Source organism: Diorhabda sublineata, chromosome 5 (assembly GCF_026230105.1).
Source record: "Diorhabda sublineata isolate icDioSubl1.1 chromosome 5, icDioSubl1.1, whole genome shotgun sequence".
NCBI lineage: Eukaryota > Metazoa > Arthropoda > Insecta > Coleoptera > Chrysomelidae > Diorhabda > Diorhabda sublineata.
In genome coordinates, this window is record NC_079478.1 from 10648329 (window position 1) to 10673357 (window position 25029).

General features: G+C 31.0%; 2 protein-coding genes across 5 annotated transcripts in view; one reads left to right on the forward strand and one right to left on the reverse strand.

Moving 5' to 3' along the window:
* The window catches only part of LOC130443766 (peripheral plasma membrane protein CASK), a 389418-nt gene extending 378586 nt beyond the window's left edge, over positions 1 to 10832 (forward strand). For 2 of the 4 annotated variants that reach the window (XM_056778569.1, XM_056778570.1), the window contains 5 exons: positions 942 to 992; positions 4678 to 4797; positions 6315 to 6437; positions 6505 to 6788; positions 10340 to 10832. In XM_056778569.1, coding sequence (XP_056634547.1) covers positions 942 to 992; positions 4678 to 4797; positions 6315 to 6437; positions 6505 to 6788; positions 10340 to 10519 — 758 coding nt within the window. In that variant the 3' untranslated portion in view covers positions 10520 to 10832. The remainder of the gene's footprint in view (positions 1 to 941; positions 993 to 4677; positions 4798 to 6314; positions 6438 to 6504; positions 6789 to 10339) is intronic. The other 2 variants (XM_056778571.1, XM_056778572.1) reach the window with 1 other exon arrangement.
* An 8554-nt stretch (positions 10833 to 19386) lies between these two features.
* LOC130443768 (golgin-45) lies at positions 19387 to 23730 on the reverse strand. The gene is made up of 4 exons (XM_056778574.1): positions 23009 to 23730; positions 22726 to 22925; positions 22300 to 22630; positions 19387 to 22231 (listed from the first exon to the last, which is right to left on the reverse strand). Exons 1-4 carry the CDS (start codon positions 23543 to 23545, stop codon positions 22073 to 22075), a joined length of 1227 nt encoding a protein of 408 aa, XP_056634552.1. The 5' UTR covers positions 23546 to 23730; the 3' UTR covers positions 19387 to 22072.
* Between the last annotated feature and the right edge of the window lie 1299 nt (positions 23731 to 25029).

Here is a 25029-nt window from a genome sequence, read left to right on the forward strand (position 1 = left end):
CAAATTATTGGGCATTCACTTGAGTCTCTCAAGGTATACCTAAAGCTGAGCAATGAACATCATAATTAATGCATTACCAATACAGATAGCTCAAGCTCTTTGATATAATCGATTATTTATTATCAGTATCCACCCGTAGCTCAACGCCATTGCAAAACCACTATGTTTTCAATTGTCATAAAAGAATTAAAGCCATAAAAGCATTCAAAATACTCCTCGATTCTTTTTAAAATCAGCCAAGGAATATAAAATCGCGCAAGATCGGTTCGATTTTAGACCTTTCTAATTATTCTTCAACTGAGTCCTTAGACATAGCTACAGCGTAGCAATGAACATCAATACAATGCACTATCAATATCAAGCTCCTCGACAGATTCAATGCTTCACAAATTACTGATGATAATACCAATATTATTACTAAGTAAATTATTATCTAAATAACGCCAACGAATACTACTCGAACAATCAAAAACAATCGATTATTATTTTTTACTTGTAACTCGACGTAATCCTCAAAAAACCACACAAGCTGTGCTAATTAAATTGTTCTCCTATTTTAATAAATTATATTGATGAGTATGGAAAAACGACATTAATTATTTATATACACCATATATATGTGCATCATAGAAATGGGGATGTCTCAATAACAGAATTTTGGTTTTATTAAACTCTAAGCTTGATAATGGAACTCTCACGAAAATATTAGATCTAATCACTTCAAAATTCAACTAAAGAAAGAGAGAGAAACATTTTTTCTATCAATAAAGTGTTAAAATGAATGAAAAGCTTTTCTTTTTCGTTTGTTTTGAAATTACAATGTTTACCAAGGTCAATAATTTTTTTAAAACGGTCCTTACCACCACCTCTAAAGCAATTTAATTAAAATAAATTACTTTAAAAACGTATTTGGTGTGATCTGTATTTTTGTTGAATGCCAGACGTGGAAAAAGGATGTTCTTCTCATGCTAATGGTTGTGATGGTACTACAGGTATAAAGATTACCTTAATTTAGTGTCGATTTAGAGCATGCTCGACGTAATGTACGACATTTAATAGCAATTTCATCTGTATTGAAACATGATAGAAGATTTCAGATTTATATTAGAAAAAATTGGTTATGTTTACGTTAAATTCAATCAATTTCAATTACTCCGGTTCTAAATTCTCAGTCTCATTTTAATATTGAAAGAGTGTTGAATAGTCGGAAGTAACATGAGAAACCCAATCGTATAGTTCTAAAATTTTTAATTCCACTCCAATTATTATAGATCTAATATAATTTTATTAATGTAAAATATTAGAATCTGCGTTTATTGAAACACTGTTTATCAATAGAAAATTTCATATTCACCATCAATAAATCCTAGCATCATACAAAAAAACAAGTTATTAAGCTAAATTAAATTTTGATCAGATAGTCTTTCGTGAGTGATCCGATCAGTCCAACGTCCCTTATTCGTTAATATTTTTTTACATGAGGCATCTGGCGATAGTTGCCAGATTTGGTAGATATGATGCGTTCTGAAGGAATTTCGAAATGAAAGAGATTTTTCTCTTCCAAATATGCGGCTCTTTCTATTTGAGTTTCTTCAATTATATATAGTAATAGTCACTGTTAATTATTTGCCCCTTTTGCTAATAGTCGATGTATAATAAAAGAGTTCTGAGAATATTTTAATAAAAAATAAACAAGATTCACAAAAAATTTCATTATAGATCTCACAAAAGCCTCCATTCAGCTTTTCAAAACGATTGAAAGCATCAGTAATGGTTTGGACTAAATGTGTTAAGAAGAACATCTTTGACCTTTTCTATCACTATGATATGTTTCTTTGTTGTTAATAATAGAGTTGTTGCGACATCATTAAAATGCCTCTTTTTATCAAAAACTCTTGCGCAATCATAGTTGGACGCCTTCAATATCTAACCTGACTAAGTGAGTTCGGGTATCATAGGGTCAACGCAAAGCCCGATCCTAATATAGTATTATCTAGTCACTGTTTGACCTGCATGGGCATATTAATTATGAACTATACCGTGGACTCTAATCTCAGCTTGGAAATATCGGCTTTTGTTGGTGGTTCTATTTCTATCCACTGCTGATTTAACTTACGATTCTCAGGTTCCTACAGAATATCCAGATCTTATCTTCAGTGATCAACCGACTCATCCAGCTTCTTCTGTAGTTTTGAATGTAGCACAATAAATTTTTGCATTACGCTTTTTTTTGTTCATGAGTGAGAACTTTTGGCGTCGTCTTTGCGCAAATCTGTCTCCTCGTGTAATATCTCAGGATTGTGTGGTAGCGGGAGTTCCTTCACGTGGATCAGATTCTATTTGAACAGCTTCGCTCATCAAAAGTGTGTTTTTTATATACAATACCTTCATTCTCCAACTGTAACTTGCAAAGAATTTCCGTGGGTTTTTTTCCCAATTTACAGTAAAAATTTAATCAGAATGCATTATTTGTAATGTGAGTCACTAATTTTCACAAAAAATGGTTTCCTTATGAAAAATATAGTCAAAAAAATCAAGCTATCGACATCAGACTTGCAGTAAAACTTAGATTGCTCATTTGCAAATCAGATGTTAACAAAGTGTCATTAATTAATTGAAGCTATAATCTTAATATTTATCTTATTTTGTTGGCTTCGGAAGCCTTTCGCCAGGTCTAGGCCATTCATATACCTGCCGTTTTGATTCAATTGTATAGTAGTGAATTCAGGTTTCATCCATGGTCACATATCCGTGTCCTAAGCAGCTCCAAATAGCGCTCCGGATCAATAAATCTTATTCTCTGCATTGTTAATGATGATCATATTTCCTAGAAAAGAATCACAATAATTTTCATCACGATAATATACCACGCGTGTTTTTCTAGTAGAAAACAATGTATGGTCACCGTTTAAAAAATTCTTCTAGAAATTATTACTTTTATTATTAGCTTGTGTTATGATTTGATTACCAATTTTTGTTTTTCTTAATTATTCACAATGTATTCTGATGGGAGAGTTAACTATGGCACTAATTTATATTTTAAATACTCTATTCATCAAGCATAAATTCATATTCAATACTCGGGATTCAAGCTATCATTTGATTCACTACCCAAACTTCCAATATTCAGTGACTCTTCACCTCATATGGTAAAATGTCTCTGAAATTCGATTTCTTAAAATTCATCCTCTCAAAATTCCTCGCGCTTCGTCGAAATTCAAAAATTCCTACAGGACCAGACAATGTCGTCACAAATTTTTTTATGTTTCTAAATGTTCTTGATTTTATAAATTTTTTTTTTTAATTTTTAAAAGATAGATAAGAATCATAGCTTTTACGTTCTTATAAATGTGAACCATTTATAAAAATTCTCTTTTTCGTGTATTAGATTCCGTTTCAAGAATTTCTTAATCTTTATAATTGAATTTATGGTTTCTTTGATAGGGCAGGCATCTCAGTATTTAGAAAATAGACTAAGAGGTCCTCAATACGATTAAAAAAAAGTAGAACTGCATTAACCAACCATTATATTTTCACTGTCAGGCATTTTCACTCTTCGAGCTTCGATTTTTTTTTCTTTTTGAGGTCTAGATAACATTCTAGAAAATCTGCTTTCGTTTCTGTTGGTTTAAAGACTAGATTTCGACTTAAATGTTAATGTAATACTGAAAGAAGTAATTTTAAAATATTCTTTCGGATTGCTCTGTATAATTCTCTTATAGCAAGTAACATAGTGAATATGAAATTACATTACATCACATGTCTTTCTTTTACACTTTTAATATTTAATAAAAGAATTAAAATTTGGGTTTCTATGAGACATCCGACAATTCATCGCCTGATATAACCTCTTAAAACTTTTACGGTAATGTACTAAAAATATTGAGCAAATGGTCTCAGAACTTCTAGTATGTTTCTTTAATTGCATTTTTTGTTGAGGAACAAACATGGAACGCCTTAAATATTTTTAACAGAAATATACACTGAAAATGCACGCATATAATAGTCGTGAAAGTATATAATTTTTTTGGTGCTTTTTATCGAAATAGAAAATTGAATTTGCTAAATCGCTTTCAAATTTTTCTAAAAATATTCCTTTCTAGATTACAATTTTTTATATTACAGTTTTATCAACTATTTTACTAGAGAATATCCCTCAACGACAACAATGATAAATAAGATTTATGTTCAAAATGTTCTACATATAAATTGATTCGTAAATATGTAAATGAATATATATATATATATATATATATATATATATATATATATATATATATATATATATATATATATACTTCATTTTTATTTTATCAATTACCATTTATCATAATAGATTGGATAAATTTGTTCACACGACATACTTTTTTATCTTTAATTTATTTATATTCAACTAAACTACCTATTATTCTAAATTATTTCTCATTCCTCGCTTTATTGCTATTATTACTAGCTTTTGACAATGATTCGTCCAAAGTTAAATGCTTTAAGTTTTGTACAATCTGAACAAAATGTTTCAGAAGATGCCAAAAATGTTATTCGATTACACTCTCATTACTAAGCATGGAATGAAAACATTGTTCAACTTTCATTTCACAATAATTTACCACATTTCCAGATATAGAGAAAGGAATATTTTCCTGGATAACTTTTTGTAATTTTTTTCTTCTTTTTCAGTGAATTGCTCAATTTTTGGTCGAAAGAAAAAACAATACAAGGATAAATATTTGGCGAAACATAATGCTATTTTTGACCAATTAGATTTAGTTACATATGAGGAGGTTGTGAAATTACCAAGTAAGTGACCAGTTATATATTTATCATATTTTGTTCATCCGTAGCTTCGTTCTCACTTCGGTATCATTATATTAAGTGAATCACTAAGGGTAAATTTAATTCGTTCCTGGGTGCAAAGGTTTAGCACAACTGCTTCAGCTATAAACACTACTCGGTCAAAGCCTAGTCTATTTGCAGGAAAAACATTGAACTGGTGGAAAAGAGCTCACATGAAAATGTATGACTTCCAATACGAAAAAAGGTAACCTCATTGGGACTTCCAAAATCCAAATCTTCCAAGAGTTGGAACATAATGACTTTGTTTCATAGAAAATATTTCGTTAAACAATTTTGGAGCATTTTAGCACTGTTAATTCCATTGTTTTAGACTCATTTTTTAGATAGAATTTCTGTTACTGATCTGAAAGAGCACGTAACCTTCGACTGAAACACCAAAAACCATTGCATTCCCCTAGAATAACTGTTTGGTGCGTTGACTGTTGACATAAACTATTGATTAATGCTTAAAATTTGTTCCAATACGATGCTTCAAATCAGCTGTACCATAACAATTTGAACATCTCTGTATATGGCCACTCGCATTAGCAAAAACGAAACTGAAGTTCTCCTAAAGACTGATAACTGTAGGCATCATAAATTATTATTTTACTATCAAATTGAGTATTTTTTAAATAAAATTTGACAATCTACAGGAATACAGACCTATTATAAAAGCGATAATGGTTGAAGTAGTTTGCTCTAACTTATGTTGGAGTGTAAAACAGTTCTATACGAACTGGTGAGTGATGTCTACAAAGACCAGCTCATTTGAGTGACCAGCTACTCGGGCAACGACAAAGCTCATCCGTTCGCCAGTAGGCCCAAGGGCTATTCTTGGTGTAGCTATTACATCTCTGAGAAAACTTCACGCAAGAGAGTTTTTTCGAAGATGAATCGGAATAGCTGGATGAGACAAGCTAAGACAGATGTAGATGGACCTTCTGTTTGTGTTACAAATCAACTGCTTCATTTAAATAGCAATAAAATAACAAGATACGTCGATCTCGATGCTATAAACATTACAGACAATTCTGGGGTGACGCTGGTCCATGGAGGAGGAAGAACCTGAAGACCACATTATCGTTTAGTGCCCAGTATCTGTACATATGAGATTCATATACATACATAGGCAAGCAATAATTTTTCTCGGTGAGGTTAAAATGATCAAGCTAAGATCTCTGGTCAACTTTTCCAATGATATGGTCATTTTTAGGTGTTTTTTTAGTAGTTTTTAGTGGGGCACAATATAGGCCTGTCAGAAGGCCTGTTTGCGAAACACTGAATATCCGGAACACTTTTTCCATTGTTTGTTTCGATTCTCTAGTTTGGAAACAGCTTATCTTGTAAAGATATTTGCGTTAAAGTAATATATGATTTGTTCCCTTTCGATAATATTGAATGAATGAAATACACCAAGAAAATTTAGCTTATTCAAAAATGCCAAACACTATACAAGTATTTACTTAATGTATTTGCAGTGACAGACCCAGCATTCCAGAGGAAGACTTTGGTCCTTTTGGGTGCCCATGGAGTTGGAAGGAGACATATAAAAAATACTCTCATAGCGAAACATCCAGATCAATATGCTTATCCGATACCACGTAAGTGAATATTTTTTGATTCTATATTGATAAGTTTCATGATTATAAATTAAAAAATTCATTCCAGATACAACGAGACAACCCAGATCAGATGAAGAAAACGGTAGAAGTTATTTTTTCGTATCTCATGACGAAATGATGGCGGATATTGCTGCTAACGAGTACTTGGAATACGGTACTCATGAAGAAGCCATGTATGGCACTAAATTAGATACGATTAGAAGAATACATCAAGATGGTAAAATAGCCATACTTGATGTCGAACCACAAGCACTTAAAGTGTTACGTACGGCTGAGTTCTCACCATATGTTGTGTTCATTGCTGCCCCTGCATTGCAAAACATAGCGGATGTAAGTGATTTATAATTGATTTTCTTTATTAATTTGCAACTTAGATTATCCAATATATTTCAAATCTCATAATTGTATCAAAAATAACAAAAATTATGGATTTAATTGATAAAAACATTACTAAGTGGTATCTCCTGTAAAATACGAGATGTAGTTAGTGATTAACTGGATTGAGGCTGTAAAATATTTTGTGATAAGGTTGAATAAGATAGCAGATTTTCTCAATATTATCAACCATTTTTATGTAGAAGGGAGACTCGGCTAAAGATTATCTAGAACGTCTTCTGGGCTATCTGCAGAACGCTTAAACCACTCAAACATACGTGCACGCGATTAATACTTACCATCATAAATTTCTTTCAATAAATTATAAGTTTCAGATGCGGTCTTCTCAAGTATTATGTGAAATCTCAAAATTCAATTCATTGCTCTACTATTTAATAAAATGGGAAACAAGAAAGTCTACGGATAACGGTACCGTCTATTTTTCCATCTTTCTCATGTTACTGTTTTTCATTTTTTACTATTCTTTAGCTTTTTTGACATTTGCTTCCAGTATCAAGCTTCTCCATGTGTCTACTTTTTTATCCGTTTTATCAAATGAATCTCTCTGCTACAAGTATTATATCGTCTGCATATACTACTACGTCTATTTTGTCTAGTTCTAGGTTTCTGTAGCCTATTATTGTCTTCTGTTTTATTGTTATTATTATTCTAAGCATGACTAGTATAAACAGTAAAGAACTAAAACTGTGTTCTCATTTCATCCGCACTTCCATCGTTAACTCTGTCAATCTTGTACGTTTTGATATATTCCTTTTATTATCTTAATTTTTGTAATTTTATTATCAGTTACTCATCAAGTTACTCATCTGCAAGGCTGGGGTTGTAGTGATAAGTTTGTAACTGCGCTACGACCAAACGTAGTTCGAAGAAGAAGAAAAGATAGCTGCAGCCTAAAATGACGGGTCTTTTCAGTTTGAGGATATATTTTGTAGTTTTCTTTCAGCTGCAGCTACATTATTCCCCATTGTCGGCCATTTGGCTGTTAAACCGGTTCACCAGGTTACAGGAAAACCACAGAAAACCTGCAATACCGACGATTACCTCATAGTATACCATGAAGGGAAACTTCATGGTATATGGTATTAATTTTTTTGAAAAGTGTGATGCTTGTATTTGTTCTCAAATTTTTTTATTCGCTCGGGTTTTTAAAAGTAGAAAAAAATCAATATAAGAGAATGACCTAAATTTTCACTAAAATTCCATTTAAAAAATATATTTGTTTATGAAAAATACATTTAATATTTGAGGATTCATTAAAGTAACATGTTGTAAACGTTATAACAAGAACGTGTCTCTAGTATTATTTGTTTCCTTAATAAGTGACCTTCCACATCGCTCACTTTCATGTTATAATTTATTTCACTTTCACCAGCAGCTGGTATTGTTACCCTAATTTAGAAAACAGAATTAACACAAGAGCCTACTTATTATTCTGAAAATTTTGCAATTCGTGGGGAGAGTTTTAATAATGATTTAACCTTTATCTTCTCTTAGAATTATATTGGATTCTGTTGTACAAGTTAATTAGATTGAATTATTGTTAAAGTAAACCTTAAAACAAATTCGTCCTGAAGAAACTTGAAAACGGAGTCAATTAACTCAACCGATATATTCAATTGATGTGAGAAAGAGAAAGAGAAACTCCAAAATGGATCGGTTAATTTTTGATAAATATGCCACGTGCGTTCTGTCTACTCATTCGTTACCGATTCTCTCATTTTGTACGATCTCGTGTTTTTCAAACATCTGAATCTAGTAGCAAAAATCCAACATGACATAGTGGTTGCCCTACTTATTTCAAATTAAAATAGTAGGTTCGTAATGATACTTGGTATCCAAATTAGTTTATTTAATTGTTGCTTACAATTAGCATTTCGTGTTATTTTACTTATTATATACCTAAATCTAAATCAAAATAAACTTAAGTCTAGAATCTAGAGCTACGATTATGAGGACTAGAATTATCGAACAACTGTAGTAACATTAAGCGATTGCAAAGGTTTAAGGTCGATTCATAATGTTGACTTTCCGTTTGTCGTTGCCTGACGTTTGCTGTTACAAATTTAAAAACATTGAAATGCATAAGACCGTTCTTAGTTGCCGTTTGACCGCTGCCACTGGTGACTTTCAACATACACCAATTTTCTCTTTTCCCGTCGGCCGTTCGTAGCAACTTTCGTAGCAATAGAAAATTCATTATATTCATTATTGAGTGATATGAATATTATTCACAAAATTTGGATACATTTCATTTTCTCTCAATTTTTGATAATAAACTGTCAGTTGAAATAACAATGCTTTGTGTGTTTGTATCGCATTGTGACCGAGAACTTGAAATAACGGAAATTGTGTTCACGTTGTGTTCCAAAAATGTTGACGGATTTGCACAAAACCCAACGTTTAAGCAGTGCATTGACTTTCCTTGAGCTGTGCCACAATGAAGGTGAAGATTTTTTAGACCAAATTGTTACTGGTGACGAAACATGGATGGCCTACGTCACACCAGAATCTAAACAACAATCCATGGAATGGCGACATTCATCATCACCCAAAAAAGTGAAGTTTAAGCAAACAGTTTCTGCCCGGAAAATCATGTGCACAGTTTTTTGGGACAGAAAAGGAGTATTGCTAGTGGAGTTTCGGCCTCGTAATGAGACAATCAATGCAGCGTCTTATTGTGAGACATTGAACAATCTGCGTCGTGCAATCCAGAACAAAAGACGTGGCAAGCTGAGTAAGGATATCATTTTGCTGCATGACAATGCCCGTCCACACGTGGCGAATCGGACCAAAGATCTCATCAAATCTTTTCAAAGGAAAACTCTAGATCATCCTCCCTACAACCCTGATCTGGCGCCCAGCGACTACCATTTATTCCTGCACTTGAATTAACACCTTGGCGGTCAGCGTCTTCAAGACGATAACGAAGTCAAAACAATTGTGATACAGTGGTTAACAAGTCAGGCGGCAGAATTTTATGAGGATGGTATTCAAAAACTGGTGCCACGTTATGACAAGTACCTCAATATTCACGGAAATTATGTAGAAAAGTAGATTAAGGTACAGGCTTTCATGTAAAAAGAAAGTTATTGCGATATTTTTGCATTTCTTTATTTTTTTTTTTTTGATTCCAAAACGGTACTTACTTAAAAAGTATGCCTCGTATAACCTCCTTCGTCATACAGCTGACGATTATTTTTTTCGATTTGTTTTTGAAAATGTGAATGAAACAATAAATTTTTGTTCAGTATAAAAATCATCGGAGCAATTTTTTTTCCAATGACTTCATCTCCACAGCTAGAGCAAAAATTGGCGCTCATTTTACTAATTTCTGAACATTAACCAACTATTTGATATAGAACTCTAGAAAAATTGCAACGTATCGCTTAATATTTAGTCTTATTTATTTTGAACTTGATTTTTGGCCATCTAGATTTCGTCTGAATTAATAACACTTAATTTTAATTATTCTTTTTTTGTTATAGTTTGACGGTAGCTTGGAAAGATTAGCCAAAGAATCCGATATGCTCCGCCTAGCATACGGGCACTATTTCGATCTAACTATAATAAATAACGATATAGACGAAACGATAGCTGCTTTAGAATCGGCAATCGAACACGTTCAAACAACGCCCCAATGGATTCCAGTTTCATGGGTCTACTGACAGGAGCAGTCACCGGATTCGGGATCTTACCAAAATTTTTAAACCCGTTTTCCCCAATAGCCTATCCTCACTTATATATACAGTTTATTGAGATATATGTGGAATATTTGATATAAAAATGTTATGAAAGATTCCAGTAATTATTGTCTTGTCAAATCAATCTGATTTGAATACAAAATGTAATAAAACCAACATCCATCTATAATTTGTAATTACTACAATGAAAACTGCTTTATAAAACCATCTAATATTTTCTCAATTTTTCATGTTAGCAAATTTTAAGGAATGTAAAATACAGGTCTGGTTAATTTGATATCGATATTTACGTAGTACCATTCTATATATATATATATATATATATATATATATATATATATATATATATATATATATATATATATATATATCTCTATAAACTGTTTACCAAATGTGCTGTTTATACAACGTGATCACAAAAAATATATTAGGACACTGATTTTAATATTAGGTAACTAAGGATATTATTACAAATATGTATTTTGAAGTTCAATTGATCTACATTTTCTAGGCGTTATTCAACTGTTAATTTTTCAGGAACAAATAGTATAAGGAAATTGGTATTTTGAAAACTGTTGAGGAAATGATTATAATAATTTTAGTTCATATTATATATAATCGTCCTCTTCCATGCACCACCAGATAACGTCTTAGATGGCAGTGTCCGATTAGAAGTCCGGTCACTAATCTGATTTCGCGTCTATTTAGCTGTAGTAGTTGTTTGGTGAGAGACGAACGGGGTCCGTCTATATGGGCCTTCGCTTGTCTCGTGCCTGGCGTCTCCATCCATCTCTGTCGAGCCAGCTTTGGCAGCGCTTTTGACCACACCAAGGATGGTTCATATTATGTATACAAAAATTAATAATTTACAGAGTGCGGCAGTATAACCTCCAAAACAAAACAAAAAAATACGTATTGTATTATTCCAAAAGTTTTAATTTAGTCTTTGCAATGTATGTACATACCTGAATTTTTGTTTTGAGTTCAATTGATACAAAATTTCGGAAAACATATCAAAGAGACAAACGTACCTACCATACCGTAGACATGGTTTAAGTTTGCTGAAAACGAGGTTGTCGATCTCCACTTGGTTGATGGTGGTTCAGAGATTAGAAAGACAATAAAAAAATGTTGTCTCATGTGTGACACTCATTTTGAAGCAAAAGACTTCGTCACATCGAATCTCGAAGATGTTCGATATGATGGAGACCTACACAACCTTGTCGATTATGATTTAAATCAGTGAATGTTGATTGTATCAAGTCAGATTGAGACTTCAACAAGTTTTATTGGTCTTTCTACATCTGAAAGCTTCCTTTAGAGAATATTGATAAGACTAAATCAAATATATAAAAATGTTTTTTCATAAAAGGTTATAAAATATTCCATTCTTGAAAATATTGTGGAATGGAAGGAAATGTCTGGTTTTGGTACCTTCTCAATTGGAATAAAACAAAAATTTTATCAAGGAGCAATCTTTATTCGGTCAACTGATACTTTTAGAATTTATAAAACTTTTAGAACTAATATAAACCTTCACATCAATGACATTTTTTTGTTATGACATTCATATTATCTGATGGTTTTGAGCTTATAGCCCCAAAACTGTCCATGGCCCCATTACAATGATAATTATTTTATATATTATACTGAAATAATTAAAATGCCTTATAAATAAATTCAGGATAATTTGAAACTTTTTATTAAACAAGTTATCTAGATTTTAAATTAATTACCAAACTAAAATAAATGAATAAAATGATTCCTTATTTCAATTTATTTTTCATATTCTACTTAATGGAATTGAAATGTTTTTATTCTGTTTTTCAAATTGAAACGCTTCTTCAACGGTCCAAATAATACCAACCACTTTAATCATTATATTCAATTTTGATCAATTGGAAAAATTTTATGTTACGTAGATTTATCAGTTATGTCTATTTATAAGCTACCTATTTCATAATTTAACATAAAATATCATCGTGCAATGCATTAACAGAAAAATCAAAATTTCAACCATTGTAAGAAGTTATGAAGAAATGCTGTAATAGGTAATTTAATATATGAAAAACAGATACTGCTACTAAAATATTATGGTAAATATCCCTGTCTTACAATTTAAGACATAATAATGTCCATAGATGATGAGATAATCAAATGATGATATCAAGCTTGATTTGTGAGGGATGTCTTCAGACAACTGAAAACTCGCTAGACAAAAAGAAGACCAATGAAGTAAGATAATTGTTACATTAGAGATCATGGAATTACAAGCTGGAAAGAACAACCACAAATGTGATGATCACATAACATGATAGGTGGGGAAGACGAATGCAAAAGAAGAAAAAAGAGATAGTCAAAACCCTTGAAGCTGATTAATATAATAGACATGGACTAATTATTTGTTCCAACCTGCTAATCTGGACCACTATTGAAACGGTTATTGGAAGTACTTGCTATCTACCAAATCTCGAAAATACCGATCCGGAAACGATACCCAAATCGGTTGGAATACAAAACAGAATCGTTCATATTATGGATGGTAGAGGTAAGGAGAACCATCTCTGGGTTACAGAAAGTGTCCATCAAATTCTTTACGTTAGGGAGGCGCCACTATCGCATGAGTGTAAATTTTAAATAAAGCGACGACTCTAGTCATTTAAAATTTTTCAACACGGAAGACTGAACTGAACGATCATATGACATCTCGTCTGACAGGAGCGCTATTTTGGTCAAATTTGGAATTATAATTTACAAGCGGATAGTTTTTAAGCTAAGCTTTCATATAAGATGGTACTCCTTACCTCTACCCTCCATAGTTTGTATAACGGTAATTGCCCAGTTGGAACACGTAATATCTATTGCGCAGAATCGTAACCATACCAAGGACGATTTTTTAATGGGTTACAACAAACCTTCTAGGTACCTTCTAGGTACCCAATTGTGTGCAAAACAGAATCGTTCGTATAACGGTAACTGTCCGGTTGGAAGACGTAATATCGTATGAATCGTCATAGTACCAAGGACGGTTTTTTGATGGGTTGGAACGAACCTTATGTAACCTATTATCAACATCTTATCATTCTATAATATCATATTTATCCAATGTTGCAAGATTGTTCTTAAATTATTTAATTAATTTTGTTATTCTATAAGCTACTATGAAATAAATGATTGCTCCATCTTTTTAAAAATGACTAATACTAATACATATATTGTATAACTTACATTGGATCAATCAATCTACAGGGACTTCAGTTAAAAATACTTATGTTTGTTTCATGATAAAAATAATTAAAAATTTCAAACATGGCTTTTTTATAGGCATAACTGAATTCGAAGCTTTGTAGTGAAAACGTACAAAAACAAATTAAAGAATTTATTATAATAGGACAAATTTTTCGACTTACTTAGAACATTTCATAAGACAAATGTCCACATATATTATACAATCCAATAGATTAATAGATAAGAAAAGGATTTGAATACTTATTCTAGAAGAATCAATGAGTAACATCATTGCTCTTCTGAACCTTCATAATTGCATCTTTAACTGGAACCGTGGTTTATATAATAGTTTTTTAGGTAACTTCTTATTTTAGTTTCTTCACATTCCAGCTAAATTTAAAAATACTTTCAGAGTTACAGTTCCATCACTAGTTTCGTTAGAAGATATTTTACTCTTCAAACCCTATCAAATTGCATCTTAAACTGGAGCTGTACTTTTTTGTGGTTCTTTAAAACATCTTCTTATTTTGAGTTCTTTACGTCCCAGCAGAAATATGTAAAAACTTTGTCTTTCAGGGAAACAGTCTGAATCAAAAATTATTGTCTTTTTGCTCTTCTCATTGTGGTTTGCACAAAAGGTAGGACTGCCTATTTCTGCTGTTTTTACCTTATCAGATTTACATCTTCAGCTATAACTAGTTTGTATTGTACTTTTGCTATATATCTTCTTTTGAGCTCTTTATATCCCATCAGAAATATGAGACAACACTTTCTCTTTCGGGATAACTATGAATCAGTAATTACTCTCTTTTTTGTTCTTACTCTATTAATTGTAACTGAGGATGGTATTGTGGTTCTGCTAGGTATTCTCTTATGTTTAACTCTTTTTATCCCAGCAGAAATATGTGAAAATACTTTTTCTTTCAGTGTAGGTTTGTAGTGGAAAAACAAATTAAAGAATTTAATATAATAGTTCTAATATTTCGACTTCCTTAAAACATTTCAGTAAGACAAATTACTCATAATGTCTACATATACTTTACAATCCAAAGTGCTTTTGCTATATATCTTCTTATTTTCAGTTCTTTATGTCCCAGCAGAAATATGTGGCAATACTTTTTTCAGGGTAACTCTGAATCAGTAATTACTCTCTTTTTTGCTCTCTATACTCTATTAACTGAAACTGTAGTTATTTCTAACTCTATATCCGAGCAGAAAAATGTTAAATCACTTTTTCTTTTAGTAATTACTTGAGAAAATGTTGCATCTCAGGTCATTGATACGAATCTATTGAGTCTGATCAATTACTGTGCATTTTTCCTCTATGAACTAAATTGAAATATTTCATTCTATGAATAAAGGAGTATTGATAACAATTTTTTCATTTATTAATTTGTTTATTACGTTTGTTATAATACAATTGTGAAATGTTATGAATATAAACTAACAGTATCAATTACAAAAATCTTTAAAATACTGTTACCTATCCATATTGGCTTATTTTAGTTCAAATTGGGTGATTCGTTTTAACATCTAATTAATAATATATATAGACATTTGAGTAAGAGTAGGTAACTATTATTATAGAATAATAGAAAGAATTAAAGAATTTGTATAAACAACGCACAACATTGTAAATAACATTATAGAAAAAAAAATAAGGAGAAACAAATTTCCTAAAAATGTCAGCAATACATCTAAAGTATTATAAACGTAATTATTATATAATGTGATTTTCTAAAAAAAAGTGCTCATAGGATACTTAAAATAAAACTTGATAATGTATATGTGTTACTTAGTTCAACTGTTATCTTAAAAACGTTAAATTGTATGTGTTTTAAAGAACTAAAAACGATTAATAACCGAAAAGTTGCTTTTCAAATTTGCACTCGAAATAACAACAATTTCAAATTTTCGTCAGTGTCTTAAGATGAATCAAACTGTAAACTAATTTTTAATATGTAAAAATTAAAATTTATGAAATATTTTTGTCGGTACTATACTGGTTCCAGAAATAGAAAATAACTGAGGCTAACTAACCTGAAGTCATTTACAGTTATTGGATGCCTGATTCAACTTTTGGGCTCAACTGTTTAACTTCAAAATAATTTATGGGTGATAACGATTATTTTTAATATTTATAATCTCTGTTAACACCAACGACACAAGTTTTCTAAAAAAAACTGTTGCTTTAATCTATATAAGTGCTATAAATCTGCAACTATTTCTAAAGTTGGATGGTTATTTGCACTTAATCTGCACAGTCAGTAGAGTGCAGGACAGTGCAATAAGTGTAATCTGGAAACGGTGGCACTACATCTTCCTCATCGGACGAAATAACCCCAAATACAACAATCAACAAATGCTCCATTGCTCTCAGTACTTTATCGTTCTTTGTATCTGATCGAACTAATTCTATACACTCATGAACTGGCATCACTGGTCCAGTTCAGTATAGTTCCGGTGCAGCTACCTAGAACAAACCTTTATTCTGGTATATTATAGGGTTGCCAACCTCAAAGTTAAAAAAACAGGATTTAAAGTTAAAAAAACCAGGACAATTCAGTTTAAAAACAGGACGCATTAATAGAGTTGCAATAGTTAAATAAATATCTAGTGAAAACAGGTGAAATAAAATTCAAGTAATTAAAATAATAACACTTTTTAATAAAAATATTTGAATAAAATTATACAAGTTGAAAAATAGTTATTAAAATATAACACAAACACAAAATTTGGAACTTAGGTTATAGACTATAACTATTAGATATTAGATACTATAACATATAGTTACAACTAAATAGTAATCTGAGTGGATAGCTAGCTCTGTATGTCTAGGACATGTGCTGGGAAAATAGGACGGTTGGCAACCCTTGTAGATACGGGGTTGGGTGTTTTAGACACAACAATATGTCATTTGTCACGGCGATGAAAAAAGCGACACTTCCAGTCCGACCTACGTAGATGACGCATGGTGTACTTAGTAATAAATTCATTCTTAAGTATATTCTTAACATTATTCAAGTGTATAACCTAACACTTGTGCATATAATCTCATATTTTCCTTGCCATATATTCTGTCGACGGAATTACTTGAAGGAAAATAACACATTTTGTTTTTGGAGCAAAATTATAAACTTGATATATTTGTGCAAATTTGAAAATTACATTAACTCATTTTTTCTGGTGTTTGAATAGAAAACGCGGTATTATATGAATAAATGCTATGTTAGCATTTTTACTCAATGAAACTAATTATATTATCACTATTTCTGTTTATTAATTGTATCAGTTTAGAAAAAAGTGTAAACCTAGCAACATGTTCTAATGTATAATTTTAGTGAATATTATATATAATTTTGTTATCAATGACGTACTGACAGATATTATCTCTTATCATCTAGGACTCATACGACTCATGCATAACTATTCGTTAGTCCCGTTGTGAATCACAGGTGATCCTTCCTTGATATAAGCAAATTTAATGAATGAATAATCTAATTTCACACTTCTAGCCACGCCTCCGATATTTGTTGTGATCTTTACAAAAATAAAGAATTCACTTTAGTTGTCAGTTTGGGTTGACTTTGTCCTGTTTCCATTTCTGTAGTTTATTCATAAATCATTCCCAACACACAACATTGATTATCGTATTACATTTTAATCACTTTTGAACATAGAAAATAACCTATCTTCATCCTGATTCGAAGTGAAATTACCATCCCGACACAGAAAAATAATTGTTCACTATAATTTAATTATACTTGTATGTTACATTATGTTTTGGATTTGCAAGAATCACAAAGATTCATTATCCTTTTGCATTTATGAATATAGTATAGTGACAATAGCTGCTTTCCATTTACACCAAAGCTCGGATTATTCTCACTTGTGACATCATAACTCAGTTCAATGCATGTTCCTATTCAGTCTCACAAGTGAGACCTAACAGAGTTTTGTGAGCTCAGATTGAAAGTGAGGTTGAGGACATCACGTTGTCAGATCTTGTCATCAAAATAATTACACAATACTATATTATTGCAATCTTATAAATGATTTTAGTTTTTTTGCTGTGACGAATGGTTGGATCACCAATGATAATGGTGAATTTTATGTGGTTAATGTGAATTACTGTTCCTTTTATCCACTGAGCAGTGACGTCATTATACTCAGATAATGACGTCACTGAGTATCTCAAATCACTTGAATGTAAATGGAAAGCAGCTAATGATTCAGTTTGCCTTCTCAATGATGTGCTGCCCCCTTTCAATGTTTCAAGAACTTAAATTATAAATAAACTAAGACAGAAATCATTTCTGTAATAAAATAACTTTTTTTTAATCTCGCTCGATTAAAAAACAATTATAATTGTAAAATTACCAAGATTTAAGAACAATTTATATCTAATGGACTTGTTTTATTAGTTAGTTCTTCATCATTTGGATTTGTCAAGTTGTGCTGAAACCACTGTTATATAAACTAGGTTGTAGGAAATGTATAGTGTTCAACTCGTCAAAATTGTTTAAAAATACGTTACGTCGAATTGGCTTATTGCTTCAAAACATGTTGCTTGCGTCATTTGTTAAATATTACGTTTTTCACTTACTACTTTTAAGTGATGGCCCATCAATGAATATTTGTGGTATGCGCTTCATTATTTTGACGTATAGAGTTAGTGTAGGACGGTGATTGGGTTCAACATCAAAGGATAAGAGAATACTATGAAATGGTGAACATAAAAATGGCATAGTTTGTGAAAAAACATGGATGTAGTAGGAGGACTGAAATTGACAATTCCTTGGGCAAAAATAAGTCCGATGAAATAAGACACTGATATACTAGAGGACATGAAATTACAAGCTAGAAAAAGTAGAAACAGAGATGGATGTAACTAGTCCCCAAAGGAAAAAAAGTGAATAATAAAAATTCTTGGGGCCGATAAATAAATATATTGTATCCTATTAGAGAAAAATCCAACTGAAATTTCAAACGTTGTGACGAATAAAAATTTTTATTATCTTTACGAGGAATAACTATTCACAGTTACTGGTGTTTCATCCAGTATTAGGAAAAACGCAACTTAATAAATAATTTTACTGTAAGGAGTTTACAGCATACCTTCAAATACAAATATTCACTAAATACAACTGAAAATTGTTTTCTCATTCATTAAAAAACTGAACTGTAATTTTACAAGATTATAATAACACAAATTCCTCAATCGAAAAAAGAACTAGTCGAATCTCTAGAAAAGGGCAGAATAAATATTTTTTATTTGCTCCTCATATGAATAATTTGTATAGTATGACAAACGAAATGTATATATGATTTGTGTTAAAAAATATTTAAGTTCTAATTTACAAAATGGAACTTGTCATAAAATGGTGGTCATCAAAAAGATTATTTAATAACTCACTTTATGGTTGTTGTAAAATAATAAAAAGCCACAAAGAAGTTGAGTTTGGATAACTAAAAAAAATTGTCCATGTTTATTTGTCTATTACAATACTCCCAAAAATATTTATGCTCCACAAAAATGGTATAAAATTATATTTAGTAAACATTTATATAGCATTTATCGCATTCAGAATAGTTAGAAAAATAAATACGGTAGAGCCTCTAAAGATAAAGACCAAGGGAAGCTATAGAGATTTCACTTACTAAGGATTTAATTTAAATTTAAAGATACATTTATTGAAATTTATTTTATTCTACAAAAAAAATCTGTTATTTTGTGAATGGTCGTTTCAAACCATTCACACCTACATGAATTTTATTTTCAATCTCAAATAAGGAATAGAAAACTTCGTCCTCTGTATTACTCGTAAAATGTTTACAGCTGTCCTTATATTTATATAATCGTAGGTGGATCTTGTGGCTTGTCGTTTAAATCTTCGTCTATATCATCCCTCTCAGCACCAAGAATAACGGTTTACGTTATTTCTTCTTCTGTTAATGTTCCCGATTTGGCTAACTTCATCATCATCATCTAGTAATTTCTACGCTGATGACATTGATGTACTCAGTCGAGAGCGTATAAGTTTGAAAGTGTATCTGGGATCACTAGTGATCGAAAATAATAATTCAACGGAAATAATAGAACGTTTGAAATCGGGGAATAGAGTCAATTTCATTCTTCAACGACTACTAAAGTCACGTTTACTGAATTGGAGAACTAAAAAGTGGATCTATCGCACAATTCTCCTCCCGGTTGTTATATACGCTAGCGATACCTGAGTGTTGACACGTGGGAACAAAAAATCTTACGCCGAATATAAGACCAGTGTGCGAGCAGGGCGTATGACGCAGAAATACAAACACTTGGGTTTTACCGACTCTACTACCGGTGACTGCGCAAACGATGGCTGGATGATGTCGAAGAGGATCTTCGGGAGCTTGGTGTAAGGGGATGGAAACACCGAGCGTTGGACCGTGATGACTGGAGGAATGTGGTGGACGAAGCCAAGGCTCTTTGATGGCCGTAGTGCCAGTGGTACATTGGCAAACTACAGACTTCAAAGCATTTTTCAACGTGTTTTTTGCCGTTGAAACATATTTTCAATACCTCGGTATTAGAGAATGCTAGAAAATATGTGGTTTCATAACCACTTTCGTAACCACTGCTCTGTGAAATTTGTTCACTATTTGAACTCAATGTTAAAACAGAAAATATGAATTATTGGATTGGAATATTAATTTTCAAACTGTTTTAACATATATCTGTTAAGTGCTGAAATAAAAAGAAATTTTAGTTCAAATTAGAGAAAGCTTATTTAAAGGGAGAGTTATTTCAAATATTATAATACAGATGGAATAAGTCTCAAGTAAAAATAAATTCTCAACGGTTTGTATAGCAATAAAATGTTTAGAGCCCCTTGATGTAAGTACATCTTTTTGATGATCATTCTATGTATGTATATACCTACCTAAGTAGAAACTAGAAAATATTTTAAGTGAGGAAACCACAGTTTACCCTTTGTTATTGCTGAAGTATTTATTATTTTTTATACAAATAGTTTAATATTTGTGAGAATAAGATAAAAATGATAAAACCCGCACTTATAAAAGAATCCTAAATAAATTTACATCATATAGATTATATAAGAGAAAAATAATTAATCTCAAGATATGAAAGTAAATGAATATAGACATTGATGATTTAATCTAGATCTTATTAGTGTTTCTTTTTTTTTGTTGACGTAATGAAGGAAAACATTCATTTCAGTCGAATAATGAACAAGAAACACCTACAAATAGAAAATGCGATTTTTTCAGTTTTAAAATGATTGAAATTCTCAACTTGAAATTTTGAGCATAAAACTAGACTAAATCAAAAATAAAAATATTACAAATTATATCGATTTATTTCCATATTTCGAGAAACAATATTTCGATATTAAAAAAAATCAAACAAATATTAAAGATGCTAAACAATTAACTAAAATGACATAAATTGATAATTTATATAGTAATAGTTATACCAAAGTTCACAATTTACTGAAAAAAAAAATAGGAAACTGTAGATTCAATATTTCTGAAATAAAATTATTATATAAGCAATAATTGTTTCTATTATTTCTTCCCATATTCCGAACAGTCAAATTTAAACTTGTTTAAAAAAAGTATACAAAATCGATTTTGGGAGTTTTTGGAAAAACATCACCTTGGGACCAAATAATAAAAAATGTTATGAAACTGATTATAATTAAAAGTTTCTGGTAACATATCATAATATTCAAAAACATTCTATGGTTGAAATATAATTTGTATATATTAACACTAAAGTTTGAAATTGACTAATGGCAGATGTACCAGGTGTTGAACCAAAGTGCCGTTTATAGAGAAACTATCTTCTGCTAATTTTAGATGGATTATTATAAAATGCAATATTGTTAATTTTAATTAAAAAAGAATTTGTAATAATAATCTCTTGTTCTGTTGATTTTAATCCACAAAGTGAATAATACAACATCTAGTTGTTGATACTTATTTTGAAATAAACCTTGTTAGGTCACTTGATATGCGTATTGATATAAATTCAACATTAATATTTACAATCTCATCATAAGTAGATACATTTATCATCTTCTTTGCTTTTAATACTAATATGGCAAGATATCACAAAACATAAAAGGTTTTTTGAAGCACATTAGTTTTGTAATTCAATTCAACAAGTGGATTATATACAAAAAAAAACATTTTTTTCCAATTTATTTAATAAATATAATGTAAACAATCTGCCTTATTTATTGCTAACTTAAAAATTGATTTTTACACTTTTATACAATATCAAATAGTTTGTAGTTCTCCTGTACAATGAGAGCAACAGGAATGTAGAGAAGGATACTGTAGAAACATTTGTTCATTTCCTAAAGATGATGCAGCTCCTATTACGGCATTACACAATAGATCTGGTTTATTACTAATAGATATAGGATTGTTGAGCAGCTAAAATAAGTATAGAATATTTTTATGAACCTATGTAAGAATTATTAATTTTTCTAAACATAACTTACTCTTTCCGCAGTCTTTTCTGCTACTGTTGGTTGTAAATTATTAAGCATTGCCATTCTTTCATTTGTCTTTGCACCCAAATTAGTGCTAAGGATTTTTGTTAATTCAAGACAAACATTAGTCACTTCCAATATATTTCCATATTTCAAAACTGGCTGTTGGTAGTTTTCTTTACAGATATGTTTGTTTATATCATCTAAATTATTCATGAGTTCAGCTAGTTGAGAATGAATCTTCTTCCTTTCAGTAAGAAGAGTTTTAATTACTTCAAGCAGCTCATTAGTTCTGTTTGATAATGCAGATTTCCATTTGGCTAATTCTTCAACCATCAAACTAAAATCAATCAAATATTTGTTATATTATTTAAATACCTATAGAAAACCTGATTCTACAATAAATATCGCCAAATAAAATTAATAAAAACCTACCTGGAAGCTAAAAACTTACTTCTCCATACTTCACATTGACCTGATAGCCATTCTGTCTGTTCTTGGTGTGAAGTTAAATGATTTGCAGAATTTAATAATGCTCTTGCCAGTGATAGTTTATCTTCAGTGAGATGTTGTACCCTGTTTTCTAGATCTTCTCCCACCGCAGCTACCAAGAGTGTTTTTAATTCACTGTTAACCTTGAAGAAACATATAATTATATAGACTATCTAATCATATCTCCATGTAAAAAGACATTCCAAAGATACAAAATGTGTCAAACCTGTGCTTGAAACTTCAATTGATTCTCTAAAAGTGTATTTGAAGAACGCAAATTCTGTAAATCAACTTCATACTGTTCTTTTTCTTTTTTCCATGCCAGTAACAATTTATTGTGATTAATATCATCTACTTGCTCATTTATGTTTAACTTATTCATTTCAATTTTTCTAGTTTCTGACAACTGAACCACTAGATTTTGTAATTCCATATCATTTCTTCCCATTCTTTTTGGAATTTTGTTGTTATTTTTTTTACCTGTAGATAAAGGTTCAACTGCAGCCTTATAGGGTTCGCACGGCACAAATTTGGGTTCCTTTGGTTTTTGTACAAAATAATTAGGAGCTGACTTGGTGGAAGATGTATGTTTTGGTGTCAAATAAATAACTTTACTTTTCGGCTCTACAGGTCTTAAAGAATTTAGTATTTTCATACTTCGTTGGGAAGCAGAAAAAGTATTTCTCAAAGATTCTAAATGATTAGTTTCATTAAGTGCAGCATTATCTATTCCATCTCCTTGAGTTCTTTCGATTTTTTTCATGTTTTAGAATTTTTAAAATATTTTGAAATTTGAAAAATAAATTAAACAAAATTTAACTAATGAATTAATATTTAAATAATCCGTAAGTTAAGCAATACACCAACATAAAAACATGTATAGCTATTCACTACCAAATACTATTAAAAATATGTCACCAATATGTGTAAATATAACCTCGATACGCTTCTTCTTTTTGATATTCCCCAATGGTCTTTTTTTGATTGAATTATTCTCTTCAGCTGAAAAGTAATATTTATGCATTGACACCTGCCCTTTCTAAATGATCCAGCTACAATAAAAAAACACGATTTTTGATTGTCAAAACTACCAATTTTCTCTATAACAATTGTCATATGTTGAAGATTAGATTTACTTCAAATATTTTTTAATGAAATTTGTAAAACCGCTTTCCAATAAATAATTCTCACACAAGCAATAATTTGATTTTAAGCATTGAATTTTACAAAATTCTTTCCATTTAGTGCATATGTTACGTCCCAAGCCCTATCTTGTACGGAGTCGAGCTTCGTACAATGAATTTGTACGAAGTTCGATCTGTACAAGCCATGAGCGCGTTATTCCGAAGTAGTACACGCAACCTAACCTAACCTAACAATAGATGGTAGTCAACTAGCCGGAGAACATACTTTCAATCACAATAACTACGTTTGTGTTTACTAACATCTTAATAGCGCGCTCATTACCGAGTGAGTATCGATGCTCCGACTCCGTACAACCAGCGTTGTACAGAGTCAACTTCGTACAATCATCTCTGTCCGAAGTCCGCCAATCTCGGCTTCGTACAAAATGGCTTGTACAGATCGGACTTCGTACAAATTCATTGTACGAAGCTCGACTCCGTACAAGATCGGGCTTGGGACGTAACACATACATCAAGAAAGCGTTGAGAAATTTAAACAAATGATTATTTTATTGCACGAGTGTTATGAAATTCCCTATAAATTTACGTTTTGAGCAACTAATTATTTGTTATATAAATACATTTTAGTAAGTAGTTTGCTAAATATACAGTTTTTTTTTCGTAATTGTAAGCTGTAGCATTTATAAATCTAGCGCCTCTTATAATTTGAATATATTGACTATAGAGAGTAGTGATGTATATTAATTGTAATAATATCCACTTACCTTAAAAATTAAATATATATCTAAGTTCAAAGATTCTCAAATAAAAAATAATCCAAATGCACAATCAACGAAACTCAACGAACACAATACAATAATGAACTCAAATTGCAACTTTGCTATAGGCACCCAAAATAAGAAACTTTACAACACAGCTTAAGGGTTGAATATAATATTTTAAATAATTTTGGCGCCATCTGATATTGGGGTAATTCGGCAACCAAAGCTAAAAAAACATGTAATTCAAGCTATGACGTGCAGTAAGAAAAGATGTGCTGTGGGTGCCAACTCTCTACTGCCATCTATTGGTGGAGTCCACCTCGTCAAATGATATCTTCATA

What these genes read in the sequence shown, in the direction of transcription:
- LOC130443768 (XM_056778574.1), bottom strand. Translation starts at nt 23,545, where the DNA reads ATGAAAAAAATCGAAAGAACTCAAGGAGATGGAATAGATAATGCTGCA. An exon ending in AGTAAGTTTTTAGCTTCCAG is followed by an intron (nt 22,631 to 22,725) that starts GTAGGTTTTTAT and finishes GATTGATTTTAG; the next exon opens with TTTGATGGTTGAAGAATTAG. An exon ending in CAGAAAAGACTGCGGAAAGA is followed by an intron (nt 22,232 to 22,299) that starts GTAAGTTATGTT and finishes TACTTATTTTAG; the next exon opens with CTGCTCAACAATCCTATATC.